At 35.7% G+C, this 21,784-nt stretch overlaps 1 protein-coding gene across 2 annotated transcripts in view; it reads right to left on the minus strand.

Moving 5' to 3' along the window:
• l(2)k09848 (lethal (2) k09848) overlaps window positions 1-21,784 on the minus strand; it is a 46,089-nt gene that overhangs the window by 16,719 nt on the left and 7,586 nt on the right. For both annotated transcript variants that reach the window (XM_069821128.1, XM_069821127.1), the window contains exons 4-7: window positions 19,366-19,567; window positions 14,886-14,987; window positions 14,701-14,801; window positions 10,159-10,360 (exon numbers count right to left, since the gene is read on the minus strand). In XM_069821128.1, the coding sequence (XP_069677229.1) occupies window positions 10,159-10,360; window positions 14,701-14,801; window positions 14,886-14,987; window positions 19,366-19,567 (607 nt within the window). The remainder of the gene's footprint in view (window positions 1-10,158; window positions 10,361-14,700; window positions 14,802-14,885; window positions 14,988-19,365; window positions 19,568-21,784) is intronic.

The following is a 21,784-nucleotide window of genomic DNA, read 5'->3' on the forward strand; positions in this document are numbered from 1 at the left end:
TTTGAACAGTGAAATGTTTTTGAAGTGTTAGTGAAATCAGGATAGAATCAGTGAAATGTGTCGTAGTTCCAGTGCAGTGAGTGAGTTGACAGCGAAATGAGTGTAGTGCTGAAAGTACTTGTGCAGATATGAACATATCATACTCGTGGGTTTTAGTTCGATCTTAGTTTTAAGATACAAATTAGACTTATTTCAAATGTTATTTTAAGTGATCGTTTCATTTAATTTAGGATATTCCCTGTTGTTGTTGTTATTATTATTATTATTATAAATTATTGTTAGTATAAATTATTAGTATTATTAATTGTATTCTTAATTAATAAGTTTATTATTGTCATTATTGAGTGTAATTAGTTACCACTGCCACCGGGTATATACCCTTTGCAGTGTGAATAAATACATACACATAATTCCCATTTGAATTGCATTAGCGACTGTACTGCCATCTCGTGTTCGTTTATGGCAGACAGGTGGCGATCCTGGCGGTTGTTCTCTTCAAAGTGCTGCCGATTTTAACATAGCGATGAGTTATGTTACATATATGATTTAGGGAAATAGCTAGCAGTAACTGCTTATATTGATGTAGTTAATGTGGATTCTATGTTATTGTTGCCATGTTCTAAGTCTTCTAAGAGTGGTAAAAGAATTTCTATTAATGTTGAATTATTATTATTATTATTATTATTATTATTATTATTATTATTTTAATTCTGTAATATACGTATTATTGCTTATTGATTGTGGTGCCACGTCTCTTGACAGCATATTCTGAATTCCTGTACTATTACCAACAGCACTAGCGTTCAGAGATGCAGCTAATTATGCCTGTAGTTAGGATTATATGAATAGCCTGGACAACAACTACTGCATTTGTTTGGTCATTACTCCCACTCATTCTCCATATGGAGAATTTCAATTTGATCGCTGGGGAACTTCCTTGTGAGTACAAAATGAAAACCTGATAAAATAAGATATTTAATGCACTGTGCACTTGAAATAGTTGTCAGAGTAATGGTATCGTAAGTCTCTTTACTCAGAAACTGTGTCTTCGAATTTGTGCAGGTGTTTTTCCAAAGATCAAGGTAATTCAGAAAATCACTTTCCAACCAATTAAGTCTGGAATCATATGTTTAAAAAATGCTTTCAAATCTCTGCATGAGAATAGATATTATATGTGGTATTTCGAACATTATGAATCTTAAATCAAGTTCTCATTATTTCCAGGTCCACAACTGTGCAGTAACAGTGAGCATGCCTGACTGTGAAACAAGCGGGCCCAGGTTCAAATCCTGGTTGGGACAAGTTACTTGGTCGAGGTTCTTTCCGAGGTTTTACCCCAACCCAATGAGAGCAAATGCTGGGTAACTTTCAGCGGTTGACCCTGGCCTCAATTCGCTGCATTATCCCCTTCATTTCATTCAGACGCTAAATAACTAAAGCGTCGTAAAATAACCAATAAAAAATTATTTCCAGGAACTGTACAATAGTTTCACAATCCTAAAAGTCTGCTATTCTGAATGCTGGACCGTGATCTTTTAAAGAAAATATTTGCAGGCTCTCGTAACATTCATCTTTTGAAAGTTACTGGGATTTAAATGTTTTTCTGTAAGAAATCGGACAGGCTTCCAGGCTTCATTCTTCCGAATATTGTACAACGCTGTAAGGTACTTGGGACTTATTGAACTGCCATTATTGAGAAATGACTTCTTGAAGAAGAGACTTCTGACATTTTTTTTATTATATGACAGTAATCATATGACAAAATACAGGTCTTGAGGAATCAAGAGGGTGTTCTATTTGTGGTTTAGGATGTCCACCACACATTTGAGAGAACATCCTGTCATTGGTCGTGTGTTGTTGGTAACAATCCTATTTTTTAGTAGGTTATTTTACGACACTTTATTAACATCTTAAATTATTTAGCGTCTGAATGAAATGAAGGTGATATTGCTAGTGAAATGAGTCCGGGGTCCAGCACCGAAAGTTACCCAGAATTTTCTCATATTGGGTTGAGAGAAAACCCCGGAAAAAACCTCAACCAAGTAACTTGCTGCAACTGGGAATCGAACCCGGGCCACCTGGTTTTCGCTGCCAGATGCGCTAACCGTTACTTCAAATTACAATAAATTCTGCAATTCTACTTCTGAAATATTCAGCGTAAGTTCTTCCAGTTCCATTCCTGTCAAGTTATTAATAAAATAATAATGCACAGGAATAGTAAAGTGTGTTGTAAGGCCTGGAAATACAAAACATGTAAGATGAGTGGCAATGACATTTCCTTTTTCATTGTTTTTCTCCAGTAAGTCAATATCTACTATATCAACTACAGGATCATTGCATCTCACGTATTGAACATCTGGTTTGATTGACATATCATCAATGATTGGGGAACAGAGTGTTTCTTCTTTCCCAGCAAATTGCATTCCTCAGCAAATCGTTGAGATATTAATCCCTTTATGTGATTAGGGACTTGACAAAGAAATATTGCTACTTTAAATTTCAGACTACATAGATTTTAATGTATTATATATTTGTAGTTATAAATCGGCAGCTAATAGACGTGAATTCAGATATAACAAATTCAACTTAGGTTTAACTCATTTCGTCGGGATATGACTTGCATCCACTTCTTAATCTACTGTTCACACTAAAACTCGGAAATTCATGAAAAGAAACTGTAGTACCTTCAATCTTTTTTCTGATACAAAAAGGGCACAGTAATACAGCATTTTATACTTAAAATACACTAAACAATAAGAAACAGAAAATATCACCGAAATATCCACGTGTTTACAAACGAGCTGTCGTCTACTTGCATCTCCATTGTATGGTGGGTGACTAGCGCTCAAGCGGGCGTTTGAAAAGTTACAGGACGGACAGTACTTCGACTGATCTGGGCAGGTCAGTTATAATACATGTAGGTCTAGCTCGGACTTATGAATCCAAATATCTTGGAGTTATTTTCGACAGCAAGTTAACATGGTGCAACCATTTGAAATATATTTCTGAAAAAGCTTGTAAAAGATTCTCCCTTCTGAAAAGGTTAGCAGGAAAGAAATGGGGATGCTCTAAAAATACTTTGAACACTACATACAAAATGTTTATACAGCCAGTACTGACATACTGCGGAGAAATTTTAATTTCTTCACCTTTCATTAACAAAATAGAACATGTTCAAAACCAAGATCTCAGGCTTATTACTGGAGGAATAAAAACAACTCGAATAGATTCTATGAGATTCCTCACTAATATTAACAGCATCAAAATGACAATAGAAGAAAAAGCACTGATTCAATATGAAAAACTTATCAGATTACCAGGAAACAATTGGCATTCATACAGTCATTTCTGTAGATTAAAAAATCTAAAAAGTTTCATATCCATGGTCCAAGAATTAAAACAGAAAATCAATATGCCGAATTAAAAAAAAAAAACATACAAATTAAACCAAATCCTTTAACTTTATTAAACATAGAGTAGAATCTAAATTTAACAGAAAAAAATACTGAAATCAGAAGTAAACACTGAAATAATGAAACAATTGTCTTTAGAAACAATTAATATTAGGTATCCTCCACAAAACTGGCTTCATTTATACACTGACGAATCCTTGATCTCCAGAGAACAAGGTGCTGGTGCAGGTGTTACGTGCTGTCTCTTCTCACTTTATAGATCTCTTGGATATGGAACAACAAGTTTTGATGGAGAAATCATTGCAATAAGTGAAAGTCTCAGGAATCTTCTATGCCACATCAATAAATTTAAGAATGCAGTTATATTGTCAGACTCCAAAGCAGCTATTCTAACAATAGTCTCTAGACACACCTTCATCTCAAACAGCAGAAATACTAAAATGTTCTTTCAATTAATATCACTCAATAAAAGAATTGTATTCCAATGGATACCATCCCATTGTGGAATTCTGGAAAACGAGAATGTGGATGCTTTAGCAAAGAAGGACAGACTGCTACTTACAGACCTGTTACTAAATCTATGTATTACTTTGTGAAAAGATTTATTAAATCTACATACTTAGACTTCAACAAACAAAATTTGATAACACAATCTCACATAATCCACATTTAATTCCCGATTTACCATGCAAATTGTCTGTAGCTGCATTTAGATTGGCAACAGGCCATGACTGTTTGGCCAAGCACCTGCATAGAATTGGAATATATCAGTCCCGTAACTGCCCATTGTGCAACTCAAACCAAGAAATGGATTCGGAACACCTCAAAATCTGTGTTTCAGTGGCTGACCATGACAATATCTTTAAAAAATATTGGAGTGCAAGAGGGCAAATGACTTTATTGTCAAATGCCTAGCATTAGAAAACAACAATAACAACATATTTAGAGAGAAGGTAATCATGCATCGAAGCAAGAAATAAAAGTCCTACAAACATAGGTTCTAAAATTAATGTCTTCTGAGAAACAGCAGCATATCTTCCACAGTGAGCTCTTTTTTTCTCAAGAAACAAATGAAACAGAATGCAACTGTTAGTCACTATGTATTACAGATACGAAACTAACTTACCTGATTGGCACAGTAATACTACTGCAATAGTACAATTATGAACTCTAACGCACTTCCGTCTGCTTAAACGTCCTCTTAATACAAACACAAACAAAGGTATGCTGTGTAATATGTAGTGATAAATGGTTGCATTCTGTTTCCTCAATTGTTTCTTGCCAAAGAGCTCACAGTGGAAGATATGCTGCTCTCATAGTGATAGTAAACATTTGTTCATTTCTCAGAAGATATTAATTTTAGAACCCATGTTTATAGGCCTTTTATTTCTTGTTTTGATGCATACTACCTTCTCTCTAAATATTGGAACTTTTTTTCCAGAGTGGCCCACTTAACTCTTTCATCTCCGATAGCGTGTGAAATATTTCAGATATAGACAAACCGACAATTACAAGTTAAATTACATCAAAAGGGATATCTGATACACGTAATGTATTTTTGTACATGAAATAATTTTCAAGATATGAAAGTCAATTTTCTTTCTTTAAATGGGAACCAACTATGTTTAATATTGCAAATGTTAAGTTAGCTCTGTCTAACAACAACTGGCTACTTTACTGACTGTTTGAATGTCACCGGTAAGAGTAAACATAAGCAATGTCTGACCAAGGATCGAACAAAGGGAGGACAATTCTGGTTAGAGTTGTGGGTCAATTAAATCACAATCACAATGTACTGTACCGCTTAATACTATGGAAATTTTGCACATGGTGAAGTGAGACATAAACGTAGTGTACAATAAAAAATAAACAGTTATTCTCAAAAAAACAAAAAACAAAATCTCCACTGTGCAATCAGAATCAATATGTGTAATCAAATGCCTAGAAATGATTGACAGGTTAAATTGATTTCACGTTTGAAACATTCATACCAATTAATTAAATAATATCAGTAACTGGGCATCCAAATGGAATCTATCTCACAATCAAAAACTGAATATACTGTCTTCACAAGAAGATACAGCTTAAAAAACTACAAACCTCACATTTATTTGAATAATCAAGAAAGTCAGTACAATCCTAAGATTTTAGGATTAATTTCTGATGAAAAACTTTTATGGAAAACACATTTAACCAATGTTGCTTCTCAGTGTCTACCACGATTAAATCTTTTGAAGATCACAGCTAATAAGAAATGGGGATCAGATATCACGACAATGCGTTTGTTTTATAATGCTTATATTCGATCAAAATTGACCTATGGATGTGAAATATGGGGAAGAGCATCAGCAACTCATCTACAAAAAATATCTGTTCTTCAAAATTCAGCCTTAAGATTATACCTAGGAGTACTAAAAACCACGTCAACTGTTGCCCTAGAAATTGAATGTAATATTCTATCAATCAGATACTATCTATTAAAAAGGATGTAAAAATACATTTAAAATTGCAAGCCTCATCCGATCTCAGATGTTCTTCAAACTATCAGATAATATCCTGTATAATTTCTATAAAATAAACAAAGAAGAAATACCAATCTATATCACAGACACACTCACTGCTAAAACTCCAGTCGTGAACGAAATTCCTCCATGGAAATGGGCAATTCCAGAACATACCATACAAATTCCAGGAAATCATTCCAAAAATGATCCTCCATATATTCTTAATCTAATCTGCAGCACATATAAGGATCACCTTTAAATTTATACAGATGGATCTCTAAACCCTCATGATGTGACATCAAGAGGAGGGTATTATATTCCAAAATATCACGAAAGTTACTTCATGACATGTTCATCCTCATCCAGTCTTGACACTGAATTTCTAGCTATTGATGCTGCTCTTCACTGTGTTACTCAAATTTCTGAAAAATCTATTTGCATACTTACTGACTCCAAGGGGGTTATATTTAATATAATCAAATATGTACCAAGCCTATATGCACATAGAATTATTCCAATTCAGAAACAACTAAGTAAACTAAAAAAACTCCAAAAGGAAATAACATTTCAATGGATACCTAGTCATTGTGGCATACCTGAAAACGAGAAAGTCGACAATATTGCAAAACAGACAACATATTTGCAGCCAAGACCTCTTCAAGTGATATCTCTATCCAGTGCCTTTGCTTCAGTAAGGTCTCATTTTATAGACCTATGGATCAACAAACGGCTCTCTTCTGACAAAGGAAAAATTTTACAGTCCGTTCGAAAGAAACCAAATGATCTGGAAATGTACAAAAACCTGCCCAGACATGTTCAAACATTTTTAACAAGAGTCGGAACAGTTCACATTGTCACACAAAATTGTACCTACGCCGGTTTCACCTTTCTGATACTCCTACTTGTCTGTGGTGTAATAATCATGATGAAGATCTGGAACACATTCTTCTATACTGTCCATCCATAAACCACAAAAGAAGTAAATTAAAATCATCAGTACCAGTTGCAGAAGATACAGCTCTGCAGTATATATTGACTACACTCCAACTCTGGCTACTAGCAACAGGCATCTATAATGAACACCGATCAAAATACCCCTATTTTCTCATGAAAAACAAGAACTGAAAAGACTACAGTGGACTTTATGTTGTCAGCAAACAGCTGGATACATTAAGAAGACTGATTGATATCAATTAATTGTACAATTCATTCATTCATTATTAGCACTACAGCCCATGAAGGGCCTGGGCTTCCTTAATCATTAGAAACCATTCATCTCTATCTTGAGCCCGTTGTCTCCATCTCTTGCATCCAACTCTCCGCAGATCATCCTCCACATCCTGAAGCCACCTCAACCTTGGTCTTCCTCTCTTCCTTAATCCTCCTGGGTGTCCATATAATGCCCGTTTAGGTAGTCGGCCTTCTGGCATACGTTCAAGATGTCCCAACCATCTAAGTCTGCCTTTCTTAATGAAGGAAACTATACTCGGTTCTCCATACAGTTCAATTAGTTTTTTATTTGTTCTACTTCTAAACTGACCATTTTCAAAATGGGGACCATATATCTTTCTCAGGACTTTTCTTTCCCAAACTGCTAGCATATTTTCATTATTTATTGTTAAAACCCAAGCTTCGCTAGCATATGTAACCACTGGACTTAGAATAGTTTTATAAATTATTTTCTTTGCAGACCTGGATAATGAACCGAGTTTAAATAGTTTTCCAAGCCCAAACAGGCACCTATTACCAGCCATTATTCTTGTCTTTATTTCTGAGGATATATCATTATTGTTTGTAATCATTGTACCTAAATATTTAAAACTTGTACAATTTTCAAAATTATGCTGATGAAAGACCACATTGTCCTGCTTCTGTACCTCTTTTCTGGATGTTTTCATATACTTGTAATTGTACAATACAGTAGTGAAATGTTGCTTAATGTACCTCTCACACGTAAACTTTCTAGACAGCTGTTCCGAAACACTTTGCCGATGTCTTATCATTCAATTGTCCAGTACAGAACTGAAGAAATAAGAGTTTGTATTGGGTAGTGTACAGTACTATGGGTGTGTTCGGTCTTTAATTACGTCAACATTATGAACTAGAAATAAGAAAGAGTGCGTCAGACATTGTTTATGTTTACTCTTACCAGTGACAGAGTAGCAGTTTCTCAGCAATTATTAGAAACTGGGATTCTCTTACCCCATTTCGAAAATCGTGGACCTTAATGACGGTGAACACGTCGAAAATCTGATATAAATCGGTATGTACAATTTTCAAATGTAATTTAACGAGTTCGTATTGATATGGAAACAAACTGAACTTAGACAATCACTTACGAATGGTTTATCCATAAGGAATAATTTTTCGTCAAGTGTCATGTCCTAAAATATGACAAACTGCAAACTTTAAGTTTCTTTAAAAATGATACTGCTTTACGGAAGCAGGAGAGATTAAAATTTTGCATTAGAAAAAACGTTCATGTGATTTTGTGCAATAAACTATTATTGTTTGTTTTTAGCTGTACAATAAAAAAAATGGAGCAATATTGTTAAATAAAACGGAAATTTCCCATAGTGTTCTATATATGAGATTGAAAGTTTATATTTGCTGCTTGTTTTATGTAAACAACAGTTCTCCTGGTCCTCCCCTGCATTGGAACAGAGCATCTGTTTCATATCAGAATGTCTGTCCCTGCTTCAGCTGTACTGTGTACCTGTAAACCCTCTCCTCCCCATCCAACCAGTTGCCAAATGCCTCATATTGTAAACTTTAATAATTAGCTAAATATTGCAATTAGAAAAAAAATTGTGAGGACATTTTTTGTTCCTTATGACATGAATAATCATCAGTTGAAATAATGGCACTTATACACTTTACACCCTGTAGATCAGCTGATATAGTTACCTCAATCAAAATATCTAGATCAGTGAGGGAAGTGAGATGGTATGTGCCAATATGGAATACTGCCACTGGTTTCTATGGCCAGAAGACATACAGTTAGTGAAAAATGACATATCGACATAAAAAATGTGATCCATAAAAATTTGTTTATACAATTCTTCACAACAAAGAGTACTATCTGTTTGCTTCGTAAATCTAAACCACAGCCTTGAGGAACTGTATTCAACGTGTATTTAAAGACGTTTATTTGATAAGTCAATCACTGGAATGCTTACAAGTATAGAAGGCTGTGGTCTGTAGCTTGTGGTGGCCATTGTTGCCAATTTAGTGAATGTGTCATTTTTGTTGTTGTTGCACTTTTTATTAATAATTAAGTAAGACACTTTGAAGCTTTAACATTATTTTAAAGGATAAGTCTGAATGAAATTGCAAAATAATCTAGCAAATAACTGAAGTAACTTGAAATTATTTTATTAAGAAATTTAATGTGTTGCATAAGTTTCACAGATTCGCATTATTGAATGCACGAAACAATTTACTGTATACCTCGTGTATATGTATGTTATAAGGGGGTAGGCCTTTTATAAATCGAGGTATGCCAGGGGAAAATCTTGGGGTGGCATACCACCTCTGGTTTTTCCCACTTCCCTCACTGATCTAGACTAAGATGGGCAGGACACATTTGAAACTTGAGCAAAGAAAAAGTGGTAAAGAGAACATTAGAATGTAAATTAGAAACAAGGAGGGTTGGTAGATCCAATCTTCTGTGTATGGATGGAGTGTCTGAGGATGTAAAGAAATTGGGCATAAATAATTGGTGGAGTGTGACTAAGAATAGAACAGTATGGGAGAAAATCCTTAAGGAAACTGAGACCCACATCGGACTATAATGTTATTGATGATGATGATGATGATGATGATGATGATGACGATGATGATGATGATGATGATGATGATGATGTCAAGAACTCAGCATTAGGTAACAACAATTTTAAGAATTGGTAATAAAATGTGTATAACGACATGGAATCAACTTAATCTAATCTTCTTTTACTCAGTATTCATTACATCGACATCATTACTGTGTTTTATTCTGTTTTAGAGCTTTATTATTAAGAGTTCTGCAGCGTGACACATATGAGGTACAGTGACAACGTTTTTTAGTTAGTTTTAGCATTCAGCTTATTGTACTTTATATGTTTTTGGTTTTGTTAAAAATTTTAGATATGGGCACAAGTAGCCATAGCAGCTGACGCGCCCTTTTAAACCCCACTAACCACCACATATGAGGTACAGCTGTCATGGTGACGTCCTGAAAGACATTATCTCTATCTTACCTTTCGTATCAGATCTTTGCTGTTCAGATTGTGGATCAGAAGGTTTCGGTCCAATCCGACACTGACAAGGTATGGCTCTGTCTTGTGACATGCTATGGATTTGATTGCACCTACTGCTCCTTTGTAATGTTGCACTACTGATCCCTTCTTGCGCAGGTCAACAAGCATCATCTTCCCTTTTCCACTTCCCACAACCACATGGCTGAAACATAAGTGTGTGTATAACTAGTACTATTTTCCTCTATATCAAAACATTATTTAAAATACTGTATTAATATTTCTATGGCAATAATTTATTCTCGAGAAAATAATACGAAACTAAAACCTCTTTTTAACCAGACTCTGTGGCACTAATAATGCTAATAACTTTTTTTTTTAATGTAATCAGGAAGGACTGAGAGCAGAAATTACAACATTCATAAGGCCAATTATACTGTGAACAACCTCAGATTAAGACATGTTTTTGGTTTTGTTAAAAATTTTAGATATGGGCACAAGTAGCCATAGCAGCTGACGCGCCCTTTTAAACCCCACTAACCACCACATATGAGGTACAGCTGTCATGGTGACGTCCTGAAAGACATTATCTCTGTCTTACCTTTCGTATCAGAGCTTTGCTGTTCAGATTGTGGATCAGGTTTTGGTCCAATCCGACACTGACAAGGTATGTGCTCGCGTAGGCTTCTGCGGCTGGTGTACATGGTGTGTGGATAAGCTTCAGGGCTTCTGCCGCGTTGTCTTGGTGTTACTGGCTGACGTTTCGACCACTGAGTTGTGGCCATCTTCAGAGCAGTTGTTGGATAAGGAAATAGTCTGCCAGCTCTTATATATATAGTAGTCTCGATGGGGGGAGTACTTGCTGTGATAGGTCGTAGGTTCTCCTTCTGGCATCTCCAACTGGATTGGACCACGTAGGACCAAGCAGATGCCACAAGGAGAACCTACGACCTATACTTAGGAACGAGAAACCAGGTCTCCACATGTACGAGGCGCCCCCCCCCCCTTCATCCGGATATCGGGCACGGTATCAAGGTCACTCTTTCGGACCTTATGAGGGCCAGTATTTAATATGAATACTCCCCTTCATACAGACCTCAACCGAATTGGACAACGTAGGGCCAATCAGATGCCAGAAGGAGAACCTACGACCTATCATAGCAAGTACTCCCCCCATCGAGACTACTATATATATAAGAGCTGGCAGACTATTTCCTTATCCAACAACTGCTCTGAAGATGGCCACAACACAGCGGTCGAAACGTCAGCCAATAACACCAAGACAACGCGGTAGAAGCCCTATACTTAACTGCAAATATTTGGTTGTATAAATACTAACTTCAGTTTATTTCATCTTAACTTTAAGTTAAATGTAAATGAATCGTCTCAAGTTAATCATATTAACTGAAGTTTACAGAAAATATTTCCGAAAGAAAAGAAGAGTAAAATGGCGAGTGAAGTTTATTTTCATTGTATTTAGACAGTTGTCTATTAATTTTTAAGTTACGATTGTGTTAAAATGATTTTATACATACTTTCTTCTAGGTTAAGTTAAATTACAATTAATTCAAAATTATATTTCCAGGTTTTTAATAATTATTCTGATATCTCATCTGATGATAATATTGAATTTTGCCGTACTCCTCCTCTTTTCCAAGAGAGAGCAGATTCGTTTGCTGAACTCGATGACAAACAATTTAAAATGAGATTTCAGTTACCAAAATTTTAAGTGGAAGAACTTGAACAAAGGTTACATTCTCAGTTACAACCATGAACAAATGCTCTGAATCCAATGTCCATGATCCTCCTCATATGTATTGAGATGCATATTCAGGAAGCAGAGTAACTGTTTGAATGTGATAGCTGCCCACTCAAAGTTACATAAACAAAACAAAAACAGTTATTATACTAATGCATTAAAAATAATTATCATAAATAAATAAAAATATTATTTTGTTTGGATTGATTAGCAGGCCCATATTTATCAAAGGGCAGACTGAGACAGTTGCCTGAGGCTGCAGAATTTAGGGAACAGCATTTTTTGCATTCATGAATTTCGTTATGAATAAGGAAGAGAAGAAACTTTAAAAAATTGTATGGGTACTTAAAATTTTTATCGTATAATAAATTATTTCCAACTACTAAATATACATAGGCCAAATAGAAATGATCAGGACGAAATTCAAATACAAACTGCTGAGCCATTCATACCGGAACCCACACTTTCTGAAGTCGAAATTGCGATAGAAAATCTGAAAAAGTACAAGTCTCCAGGTATTGATCAAATTCCAGCAGAATTAATACAAGAGGGTGGAAGGGCATTATCTAGCGAAATTTATAAACTTGTACTTGCAATTTGGGAAAAGGAAATTGTACCAGAACAATGGAAGGAGTCCATAATCGTACCTATTTTTAAGAAGGGGGACAAGACTAACTGTAGTAACTTTCGAGGAATATCACTTTTGTTGACGTCATACAAAATTTTGTCGAATATCCTTTTGAGAAGATTAACTCCATATGTAGATGAAATTATTGGGGATCATCAGTGTGGTTTTAGGCGTAATAGATCGACTATTGATCAGATTTTTTGTATTCGACAGATATTGGAGAAAAAATGAGAGTATAAGGGTACAGTGCATCAGTTATTCATAGATTTCAAAAAGGCATATGACACGGTTAAGAGAAGAAGTTTTATATAATATTCTTATTGAATTTGGTATTACCAAGAAACTAGTTCGATTAATTAAAATGTGTCTTAGTGAAACTTACAGCAGAGTCCGTATAGGCCAGTTTCTATCTGATGCTTTTCCAATTCACTGCGGGCTAAAGCAGGGAGATGCACTATGCAGGGAGATGCACTATCACCTTTACTTTTTAACTTCGCTCTAGAATATGCCATTAGGAAAGTTCAGGATAATAGACAGGGTTTGGAGTTGAATGGGTTACATCAGCTTCTTTTCTATGTGGATGACGTGAATATGCTAGGAGAAAATCCACAAACGATTAGGGAAAATGCGGAAATTCTAGTTGAAGCAAGTAAAGTGATAGAGTTGGAAGTAAATCCCGAAAAGACTAAGTATATGATTATGTCTCGTGACCAGAATATTGTACGAAATGGAACTATAAAAATTGGAGATTTATCTTTCGAAGAGGTGGAAAAATTCAAATATATTGGAGCAACAGTAACAAATATAAATGACACTCGGGAAGAAATTAAACGCAGAATAAATATGGGAAATACCTGTTATTATTCAGTTGAGAAGCTTTTGTCATCTAGTCTTCTGTCAAAAAATCTGAAAGTTAGAATTTATAAAACAGTTATATTACCAGCTGTTCTGTATGATTGTGAAACTTGGACTCTCACTTTGAGAGAGGAACAGAGATTAAGGGTGTTTGAGAATAAGGTTCTTAGGAAAATATTTGGGGCTAAGAGGGATGAAGTTACAGGAAAATGGAGAAAGTTACACAACGGAGAGCTTCACGCATTGTATTCTTCACCTGACATAATTAGGAACATAAAATCCAGACGTTTGAGATGGGCAGGACATGTAGCACGTATGGGCGAATCCAGAAATGCATATAGAGTGTTAGTTGGGAGGCCGGAGGGAAAAAGACCTTTGGGGAGGCCGAGACGTAGGTGAGAAGATAATATTAAAATGGATTTGAGGGAGGTGGGATATGATGGTAGAGACAGGATTAATCTTGCTCAGGATAGGGACCAATGGCGGGCTTATGTGAGGGCGGCAATGAACTTCCGGGTTCCTTAAAAGCCAGTAAGTAAGTAATAAATTATTCAAAGAAAATATCTTGCTATGGCATTCAAACAAGCTCAAAGCAGATAAAACAATAGTACGTTTGCTACAACAAAGAGCACTTACCAATAATTCATCTGTGAAAAGGGTGGGATGACGTTCACATTCTCAAAGCAACAATAAACATGTAGCATTCATTAAAATAAGTCAGTGATAATTATATTTGTATAGCATTATGTTACAGAAATAGCGACAATATTAATTACATTAAATTAATATTCTAAGAAAATAATGGAACATAACTGGCAGATTAACAAAGACTAGCCTTGCTCTTAAGATAGCATACTCGTGTTCTCACTGAGGAGATGTTAGATGAAATTCGCCACTGACTAGAGAGAAGTCTTACGACATCATTCTACTGTGTAGCTCAGCAGGTAGGGGTGTCCGAGTCTTCAGTGATAAGAGATACGAAACAATTAAAATGAAAACCTTACAAAATTCGTGTAGTTCAGAGGTTAATGGAACCTAATTATCATAGCAGACTTAGATTTGCATGTGGTTTCAACAGTCGATGTATGATGGACTATTTGACCCCAACGTTCCACCTCAGAGGTTAAAAGTAAGAATGAACTGCGGCGAGTTGCTGGACATGTCTTCAGGAGATGTGCATAATTAAGCAATACTAACCGCAAAAGTGCAGAATGTATCCTCCACATATGGTAGGGTCGTTATGTATGAATCAGCTGCCATGAAATTGGTTGGGCTAGTTCACCCTATATATCTGTCTACTTACTGGTCTCTGGATGTGACTGCGAGTGCTGTGAGGGCCTGTTCAGGGATGTCCATGCTTATTACAGGCCTTTTCTGTGGTGTGCTGGGATCATAGAGTCTGACCTGAAAGATTAATGCACTTGTTTTGGAACACTATATCTAACAATTTATGTGTCAATTAAAGTTTATATTGCATGCTTGTCGTACATGTCCATATCTTGTGCAGACAGCAACTTTCGAACCACCTGGCAGGAAATCCATATCTGACACCCACACTGGTACACGCAGCTGAAGCATGTCTGGCCTTACCTGGAACATCATAGCCGATCACAAGCATTATGTCAAAGAAACATCTAACTACCCAGAGAATTTTATATTATAGGATTATCATCCTGTGGTATGAATTTTTTAATGCCAAGAGGTGGCAGCCATGTGGAAATACAGGTGATTCTACATAAAACTCTATTTAAAAAATTAAAATTTAAGAATTTAATTTGTTGTACATTATTATTACATTTAAAACAAAAATGTAATAAAGAAATAAAATAAATAAATAAATAAATAGCAAAGCAAGTCACCTGGGGTTGGACTGCTGGGATGATCATTCATTAGAATGAACTATTCTGATCTGCAATCTGCGCACTTTCAGTATTTTCTTACAAACAATGAGAAAGTACTTCAGTCCTGAAATTTAACATTTTCCAATGTTTCGGAATTACATATAAATTCCATTATTAGGGCATGACTAGAGGGGTAGCCTACTCTGGTCATACCTACCTGCCCTGATAATGAAACAAAACATTTGAAATGTTAAATTCCAGGACACAATCGAATACCACAAGTCTATCTCTGATCACATTCACCATACAAGCCTAAAACACGCATATAATGTAAGTACCTTTTTGATTGTGTTGACTATATGTATGTATTGTATACAAAGTAAAGAAGAATTGACGGGGATGTACTGGATTATGTGATTCTTTGATAATAATTAAGGCACTTCTTACACAAACTTCCAATGTTACTTATTTTTTACAGACTAAACGATTTTAAATGTCGGAAGATGTTTATTTAATTCATTCACAGTTTTCTGCCCAAGGGCAGGTCTTTCACTGCAAACCCAGCATTCATCACAATCTTTCCTATTTTCCATAACACTGTAAAGACACTCAAATGATATCTGTTCAATAATACGGAGTCTCTAATTCATCTTATTGTGTAAATGGCTATCATTCTGACTTATTGAGTAGGAGATACAAGTTCAATACAATATAATAATAATAATAATAATAATAATAATAATAATAATAATAATAGTTTTTATGGAAGGAGCATCAGTAAATAATAATCTATTTGTACCGCCGCCGCCGCCGCCGCCGCCACCACCACCACCACCACCACCACCACCATTGTCATCGTCTTCGTCGTCATCATCATCATCATCATCATCATCTCACTATCATCATCATCATCATCATCATCATCATCCTGTGGACATTCTTACTTCAATATTCTGAATACTGGATGTCCGAAATGTGCAATCTTTCATGAATGTTGGTTGCAACATCCTCAATTTTAATCCACATTCTCGAGAAAAACATGCAAAATTGGGAGCTTTTGTGAATAGAAATGGGTCTTAATTTTTTCCAAAGATCACATAGTGCAATGCATGTTCACTTTATTTTTTTTTACTCTGTGTATGGATATGTGAATACCACCTCTTCTACAGATTAACAGTATCATAATTCATTTTATTAAAATGCAACGCATTTTATAGCAATTTATATATATATATATAAATTAGAAAGAAAAATAGGTAATACCACAAGTTCTGTTCATTTACTTTGCATAAATTCACGAGCAGTGCTGCATGGGTGGTACTTGTATTTGACGAATATGAGATATAACAACACAAGTGCAATAATAAACTCACAATGTTTCTTGACATCCATTTTCTTTTCAATGCAACTGGACCATTATCGAACTTTGTATTCCTTTATGTCTCTTGACACCATACATTACAAGGTATGAACAGATTGAATAGTATAGCTCACTATTTTGTAGTTATACAAAAGTTGAAACGGCCCTGTCGAAAGTTGTTATACAGCAAAATCCTACTAAAACAAAAATGTTTGCGCACCGTACACCAAAATGTATTCCAAACAAGACATTATATTAGAAAAGTAAGCTAAGTAAAGCTAATGGGTCCCATTTATAGAGGAAATCCTCTCTTCTCTAATGACCATCCAAATCTTACTAAGTCAAAACGCCAGATAACATGAAATATGCTAATCTGTCGGCTTCTTCTGACCTCGAAACTGAACAAAGTGGTGGACAGTGAAGGGTGAGAAGGGGATAAGACGTGGTTTCCCTGCTTGCATTCTTGTCTCTCGCTTAATTCATAATTTCGATAATCCAATTAGTTCGGACTAACAGGATTCTACTGCACTATTAAATCATGATATTAAAGGTATTTAAATGCCAAACATTCCATAATCTGTCACGATTTCGGCTTACAAACTGCAGCTGACATTGAGACCTTGCTTATAACTGACCTTATACAGAGAGAAAAAACAGTACTTCATTTCCATTACATAACATCAATATATATAAACTTAATATAAAGAAGCTATTGAAACAATACTGCAGGAAGAACATTCATAAACATAGAGCATTCTTTAAAACCATTCGAAATAGCAACAAATAATTTAAACTCACAAGGTTTTGTGCATTTAATTATTTTATATATTACTCCCGAATGGCAAGTCACTGTTGGTTATGACTCTAATGTTGATTACTACTGATTTCACCGAAAAAAAAAAACTATTGGTTAAGTGCGATAATTTGTATATAGGCCTATAATAATTTTGGGGGCTCTGGTTGGTTGAAATTCAACATATTCTTACACTAAGGAGAAGATAAAGTTTTAGTCTGAGCTGAACTTTCATGTTTGTAGATTCCTATAATATTAACAGCCATCACCCTTCACACACAAAACACTTTTTCTGATTGCCTAACCCTTCCCTTCTCGCGCAACTCACATGCCAGGTCTCACCTCGTAAACTATACACTCCATTGGTGGATGAATGTATGACAGAAATAGTGACACAAAAATATGTCTAAGAAGATGGTAGGCTATAAAAATTTAAACCTTTTTTCTAGCCAATAATGAAAATTACTGTTTTTGGAGCATACTGTAAAACATAGGCATGCTCGGTCGCTCGGGCAGACCCTAAAAAGAAAGTGGGCATGCTCAGCATACCTGTTCATGTGATTTCTAATTCTTGATATTATTATTATTATTATTATTATTATTATTATTATTATTATTATTATTGTAACTTATTATGATAATTATTCAAAAAGTTTCACTAAATTATCGCTTAGCTTGTATTTCTGTAGATACTATTTTGTCTTCTATAAAAGAAGCCAGAAATACTCTTGAAAACCAGATTTCCACCCGAAACAATGTCACATCTTGTAAAAATGGAACAGTTTTTACGAGGCTTAGAAGATAATAGTTATGTTATTTCTATACTGTGGCCACGGTTTTGATGGTGCAAACTTAACATTGATGGAATAATCAATGAGTCCATCAATAAAACAGATAGGAGAAACATTTTCCAGGTTCTATCATCGTAGGTGAGTGATTAGGCATATATAATGTTTGTATTTATTTCATATTTTCACAACAAAATTGTATCAATAAATAATAATCCATGGCGCTATAGCCCTTTAAGATCCCAGACCCACCAGCTGGCTGCTGGCCTCATGTCCACATACCGAAGCAGAAGTGGATGATCATCCAACCAGAATGGAAGTATCGTGTGGTTAGCAGCCATTATAGTTAGCTTTCATAACCGGATTTTGCTACCTATCGTAGCTTCCCAATTGCATCACGATACTGGGTAGCCACCGATCCCATACACTAGCGGAAATTTCATGAGAAAATTTCTTCTCCATGAGGACTCGAACCAGCGCGCATTCCGTAAGGCAGGATGCCTTAGACCACGATGCCACGGTGCGGGACACAAACTTATATTAAGAATTTATAAATGTAGGTAGCGCAGTTTATAACATGGACCTCGGATTTTTAGACTCGTTTAGTGGAGGTTGAAACATACGTTCTTTAATGCATCTAGTTTTAGGCAATATCATTGCTCGAGAGTTCGTGTTGTATACATTTAGGGATTTTCTATAAAATTGTTGCAATCTATCCTATTCAAGCCTAAAAATCCGAGGTCTAAACATGAGCATGCCTCAATAATTTCAAAAGTCGGCGCCTATGCTATAAAATGGGGTGAATAGGGACGCAGGGGGTGAATAGGGACGAAGTTTTAAGTATTTCTTTGTGTCAAAGAATAAATATAATAATAAGTGTTTATTTGTTCACTCATTATGAATGAAAACATAAACACTCTAATTATTATATTTAATCTTTGACACAAAGAAATAAAAATAATACAACTTCGTCCCTATTCACCCCATTTTACGGTAATTAATACTTTGTTGAATTTTTGCTGAATGTTTCACAAGTAACTAATTCGATGGGGAGCTAAGGACTCTGGGAACCATTACTCTATACAGGGAGTGTATCTACATCTATGACGCAGTGCAAAAACCCACAAACTTTGCACCATGTCGGCCATTCTGAAAATTCTAAATCTTACAAGTGTAGCCTACCTACATTTTTAGCTTTAAATGTACACTCCTTGGTCTCCAAGTTAAACAGTGCCAGATCATTCTCCTTGCCTCCCGTTGCAATGGTATCAGTATTGATTGCACTATGTCGCATCTTCTCTATTGAGCTCCCAGTTTCTATGATACTTTCAGATTTCTCTGTGTTCCATACTTTTACATGTCCAGATTCCACAGCTGTCACAAGCACGCTGCAACAAATGAGAATACCTGTAAGCCATGACATACTAATTCAGAACAAGTCAAAAAAGTAAACTGTAAATAATGTACTTTATTCTAAGTAATGTGAGAAAACAAAAATACTTTTTAAAAGGACATTTGACATCGTCATTACTGACTTACTATAAGTAATGTGTTAAAACTACAGATCACTTTGTAGTTTTATACTCAGAAAGAAAATTTGGGCCACCTGAGTAAGCACTGAGCATATGCACAATATGTTATAACTAGAAGTAGGAAAATTCAGGTGGCCCAAATTTTGTTTCTGGGTCTGTATCAAGGACGATGATTATGAGTATTGGAAGAATGGTGCAATTATGGTAGAAAAAACACGGAATACCTATCTCACTGTTCACCATAATTTGCGGATTTTAGCTCAGATCACATATTAACATCTTGTTCACCATAATTTGCCATGGACTTACACGGATTTTAGCTCAGATCACATATTAACAGATTGATCAGCCTTATGGGCTTTGAAGGCAACAACTTTTATCAATTTCACTATGCTGCCATCTAGCGACTGCAGAAGAAGTCACGTTATAACTCTCATTTGAATTGCATAGAGCAACTGTACTTCCATATAGCAGTAGTTACCAATTGACAGTAGTGATCCTGGTGGTTATTCTCTTCCACATGTTACCGTTTTTAACATGGGGATGGCCAATCTGTTATAATTATATATATATATATATATATATATATATATATATATTATTTTAATAGGTTATTTTACGATGCTGTATCAACATCTTAGGTTATTTAGCGTCTGAATGAGATGAAGATGATAATGCCGGTGAAATGAGTCTGGGGTCCAGCACCAGTAGTTATCCAGCATTTCTCATATTGGGTTGAAGAAAAACCTCGGAAAATACCTCAACCAGGTAACTTGTCTCAACCGGAATTCGAACCCGGGCCACCTAGTACATAATATATACACCCCAATTTTTTACAGTAATATACTACGTAAGGAAAATGACGAAGGTACCATTGAATTTCGTTTTAATATGCGTACAATTCCTTGTTTTCCACTCCATTGCATGTTATATAAATATTTAGATGTGCTCACTCGAAAACAGACTACATGGTTGACAATGCGAAAAAACACAAGTATGCAAGTTAATGTATATGAAAAAAAATCCCTTCATAATGTATGCATTACACTTTCAATCGCCTGCCAAGTTAGCTCTGTTGTAGCTCGTCTGCCTCCAGACTAGCTTGCCCGGGTTCGATTCCCAGTGGAGTCAGAAATTTTCATGTAAAATTTTTACTTCAGGACTAGGAGAGATGGCGGTGCACAACTTCTAATCACTAAATTGTGCACCAATATGCCTGGGTTAAATCCCAAATCTCTCTGCAGTGCTTACGAAGAGAAGACATATGTCACTGTTGATAGTGATTCATCTGTTGGATGGGGACGTTAAGCCTGGCGGCCCCCTTGGTGCTATTCGACAGGAGTAGGCTATGTGCCGGCACCAGGTTTCCCCTTCTTCCTTCCTCATTATCATCATCCTCATCTATTCCCTACACTACACTTACACATATACTCACCCTAGTATACAATATAAATCTTCACAGATATACGTCATGCATAACGTGGCCTGCCAAAGTGGTGTACAACTTGAAAATGGGTCACAGTCCTGCCATCTATCTGCAGTATGTGGAACCCGAATCACACAAGTGAAGTGGGTAGACATTAGACACACATACACATTTTCAATTGCTACCTATGTGAGGATGACGACAACGATCAAAGTGATTGTGCAATAGAGGATGATTGAAGTGATGCTCCATACTAATGGACTTGATCAATAGAAGAGATTATAATAAGCTCAACTATTCTTCAACCTATTTGCTTTGAATTTTGAAAGAGATCCACGAGTCAGTTATGAAGGCAGTTGCTTATGTATCTTCTAAGGTTAGTGCTGTTGTAACTGAAATTAGTAACATTCTGAAGCTCTGCTACTGAAGTGCTCGCAGCCTGGTCATTCACAAGCCTTGAGTGAAGCAATTTGTAAATATGTAACTCTCTTGCTTTTAAAGAAAGCCTTACTAACACCGAATGTTTTGAACGAGTTGAATATTTGAACACGAAGCCTCAAAGCAGGAAGATTTTGTGTGTGTAACCACATACGAACTATGTTCTAACAGTGCTACACAGGCACCTGCAGTAGAGGTTGGATGATGTA

This window comes from Periplaneta americana, chromosome 3 (genome assembly GCF_040183065.1).
Source record: "Periplaneta americana isolate PAMFEO1 chromosome 3, P.americana_PAMFEO1_priV1, whole genome shotgun sequence".
Lineage (NCBI taxonomy): Eukaryota > Metazoa > Arthropoda > Insecta > Blattodea > Blattidae > Periplaneta > Periplaneta americana.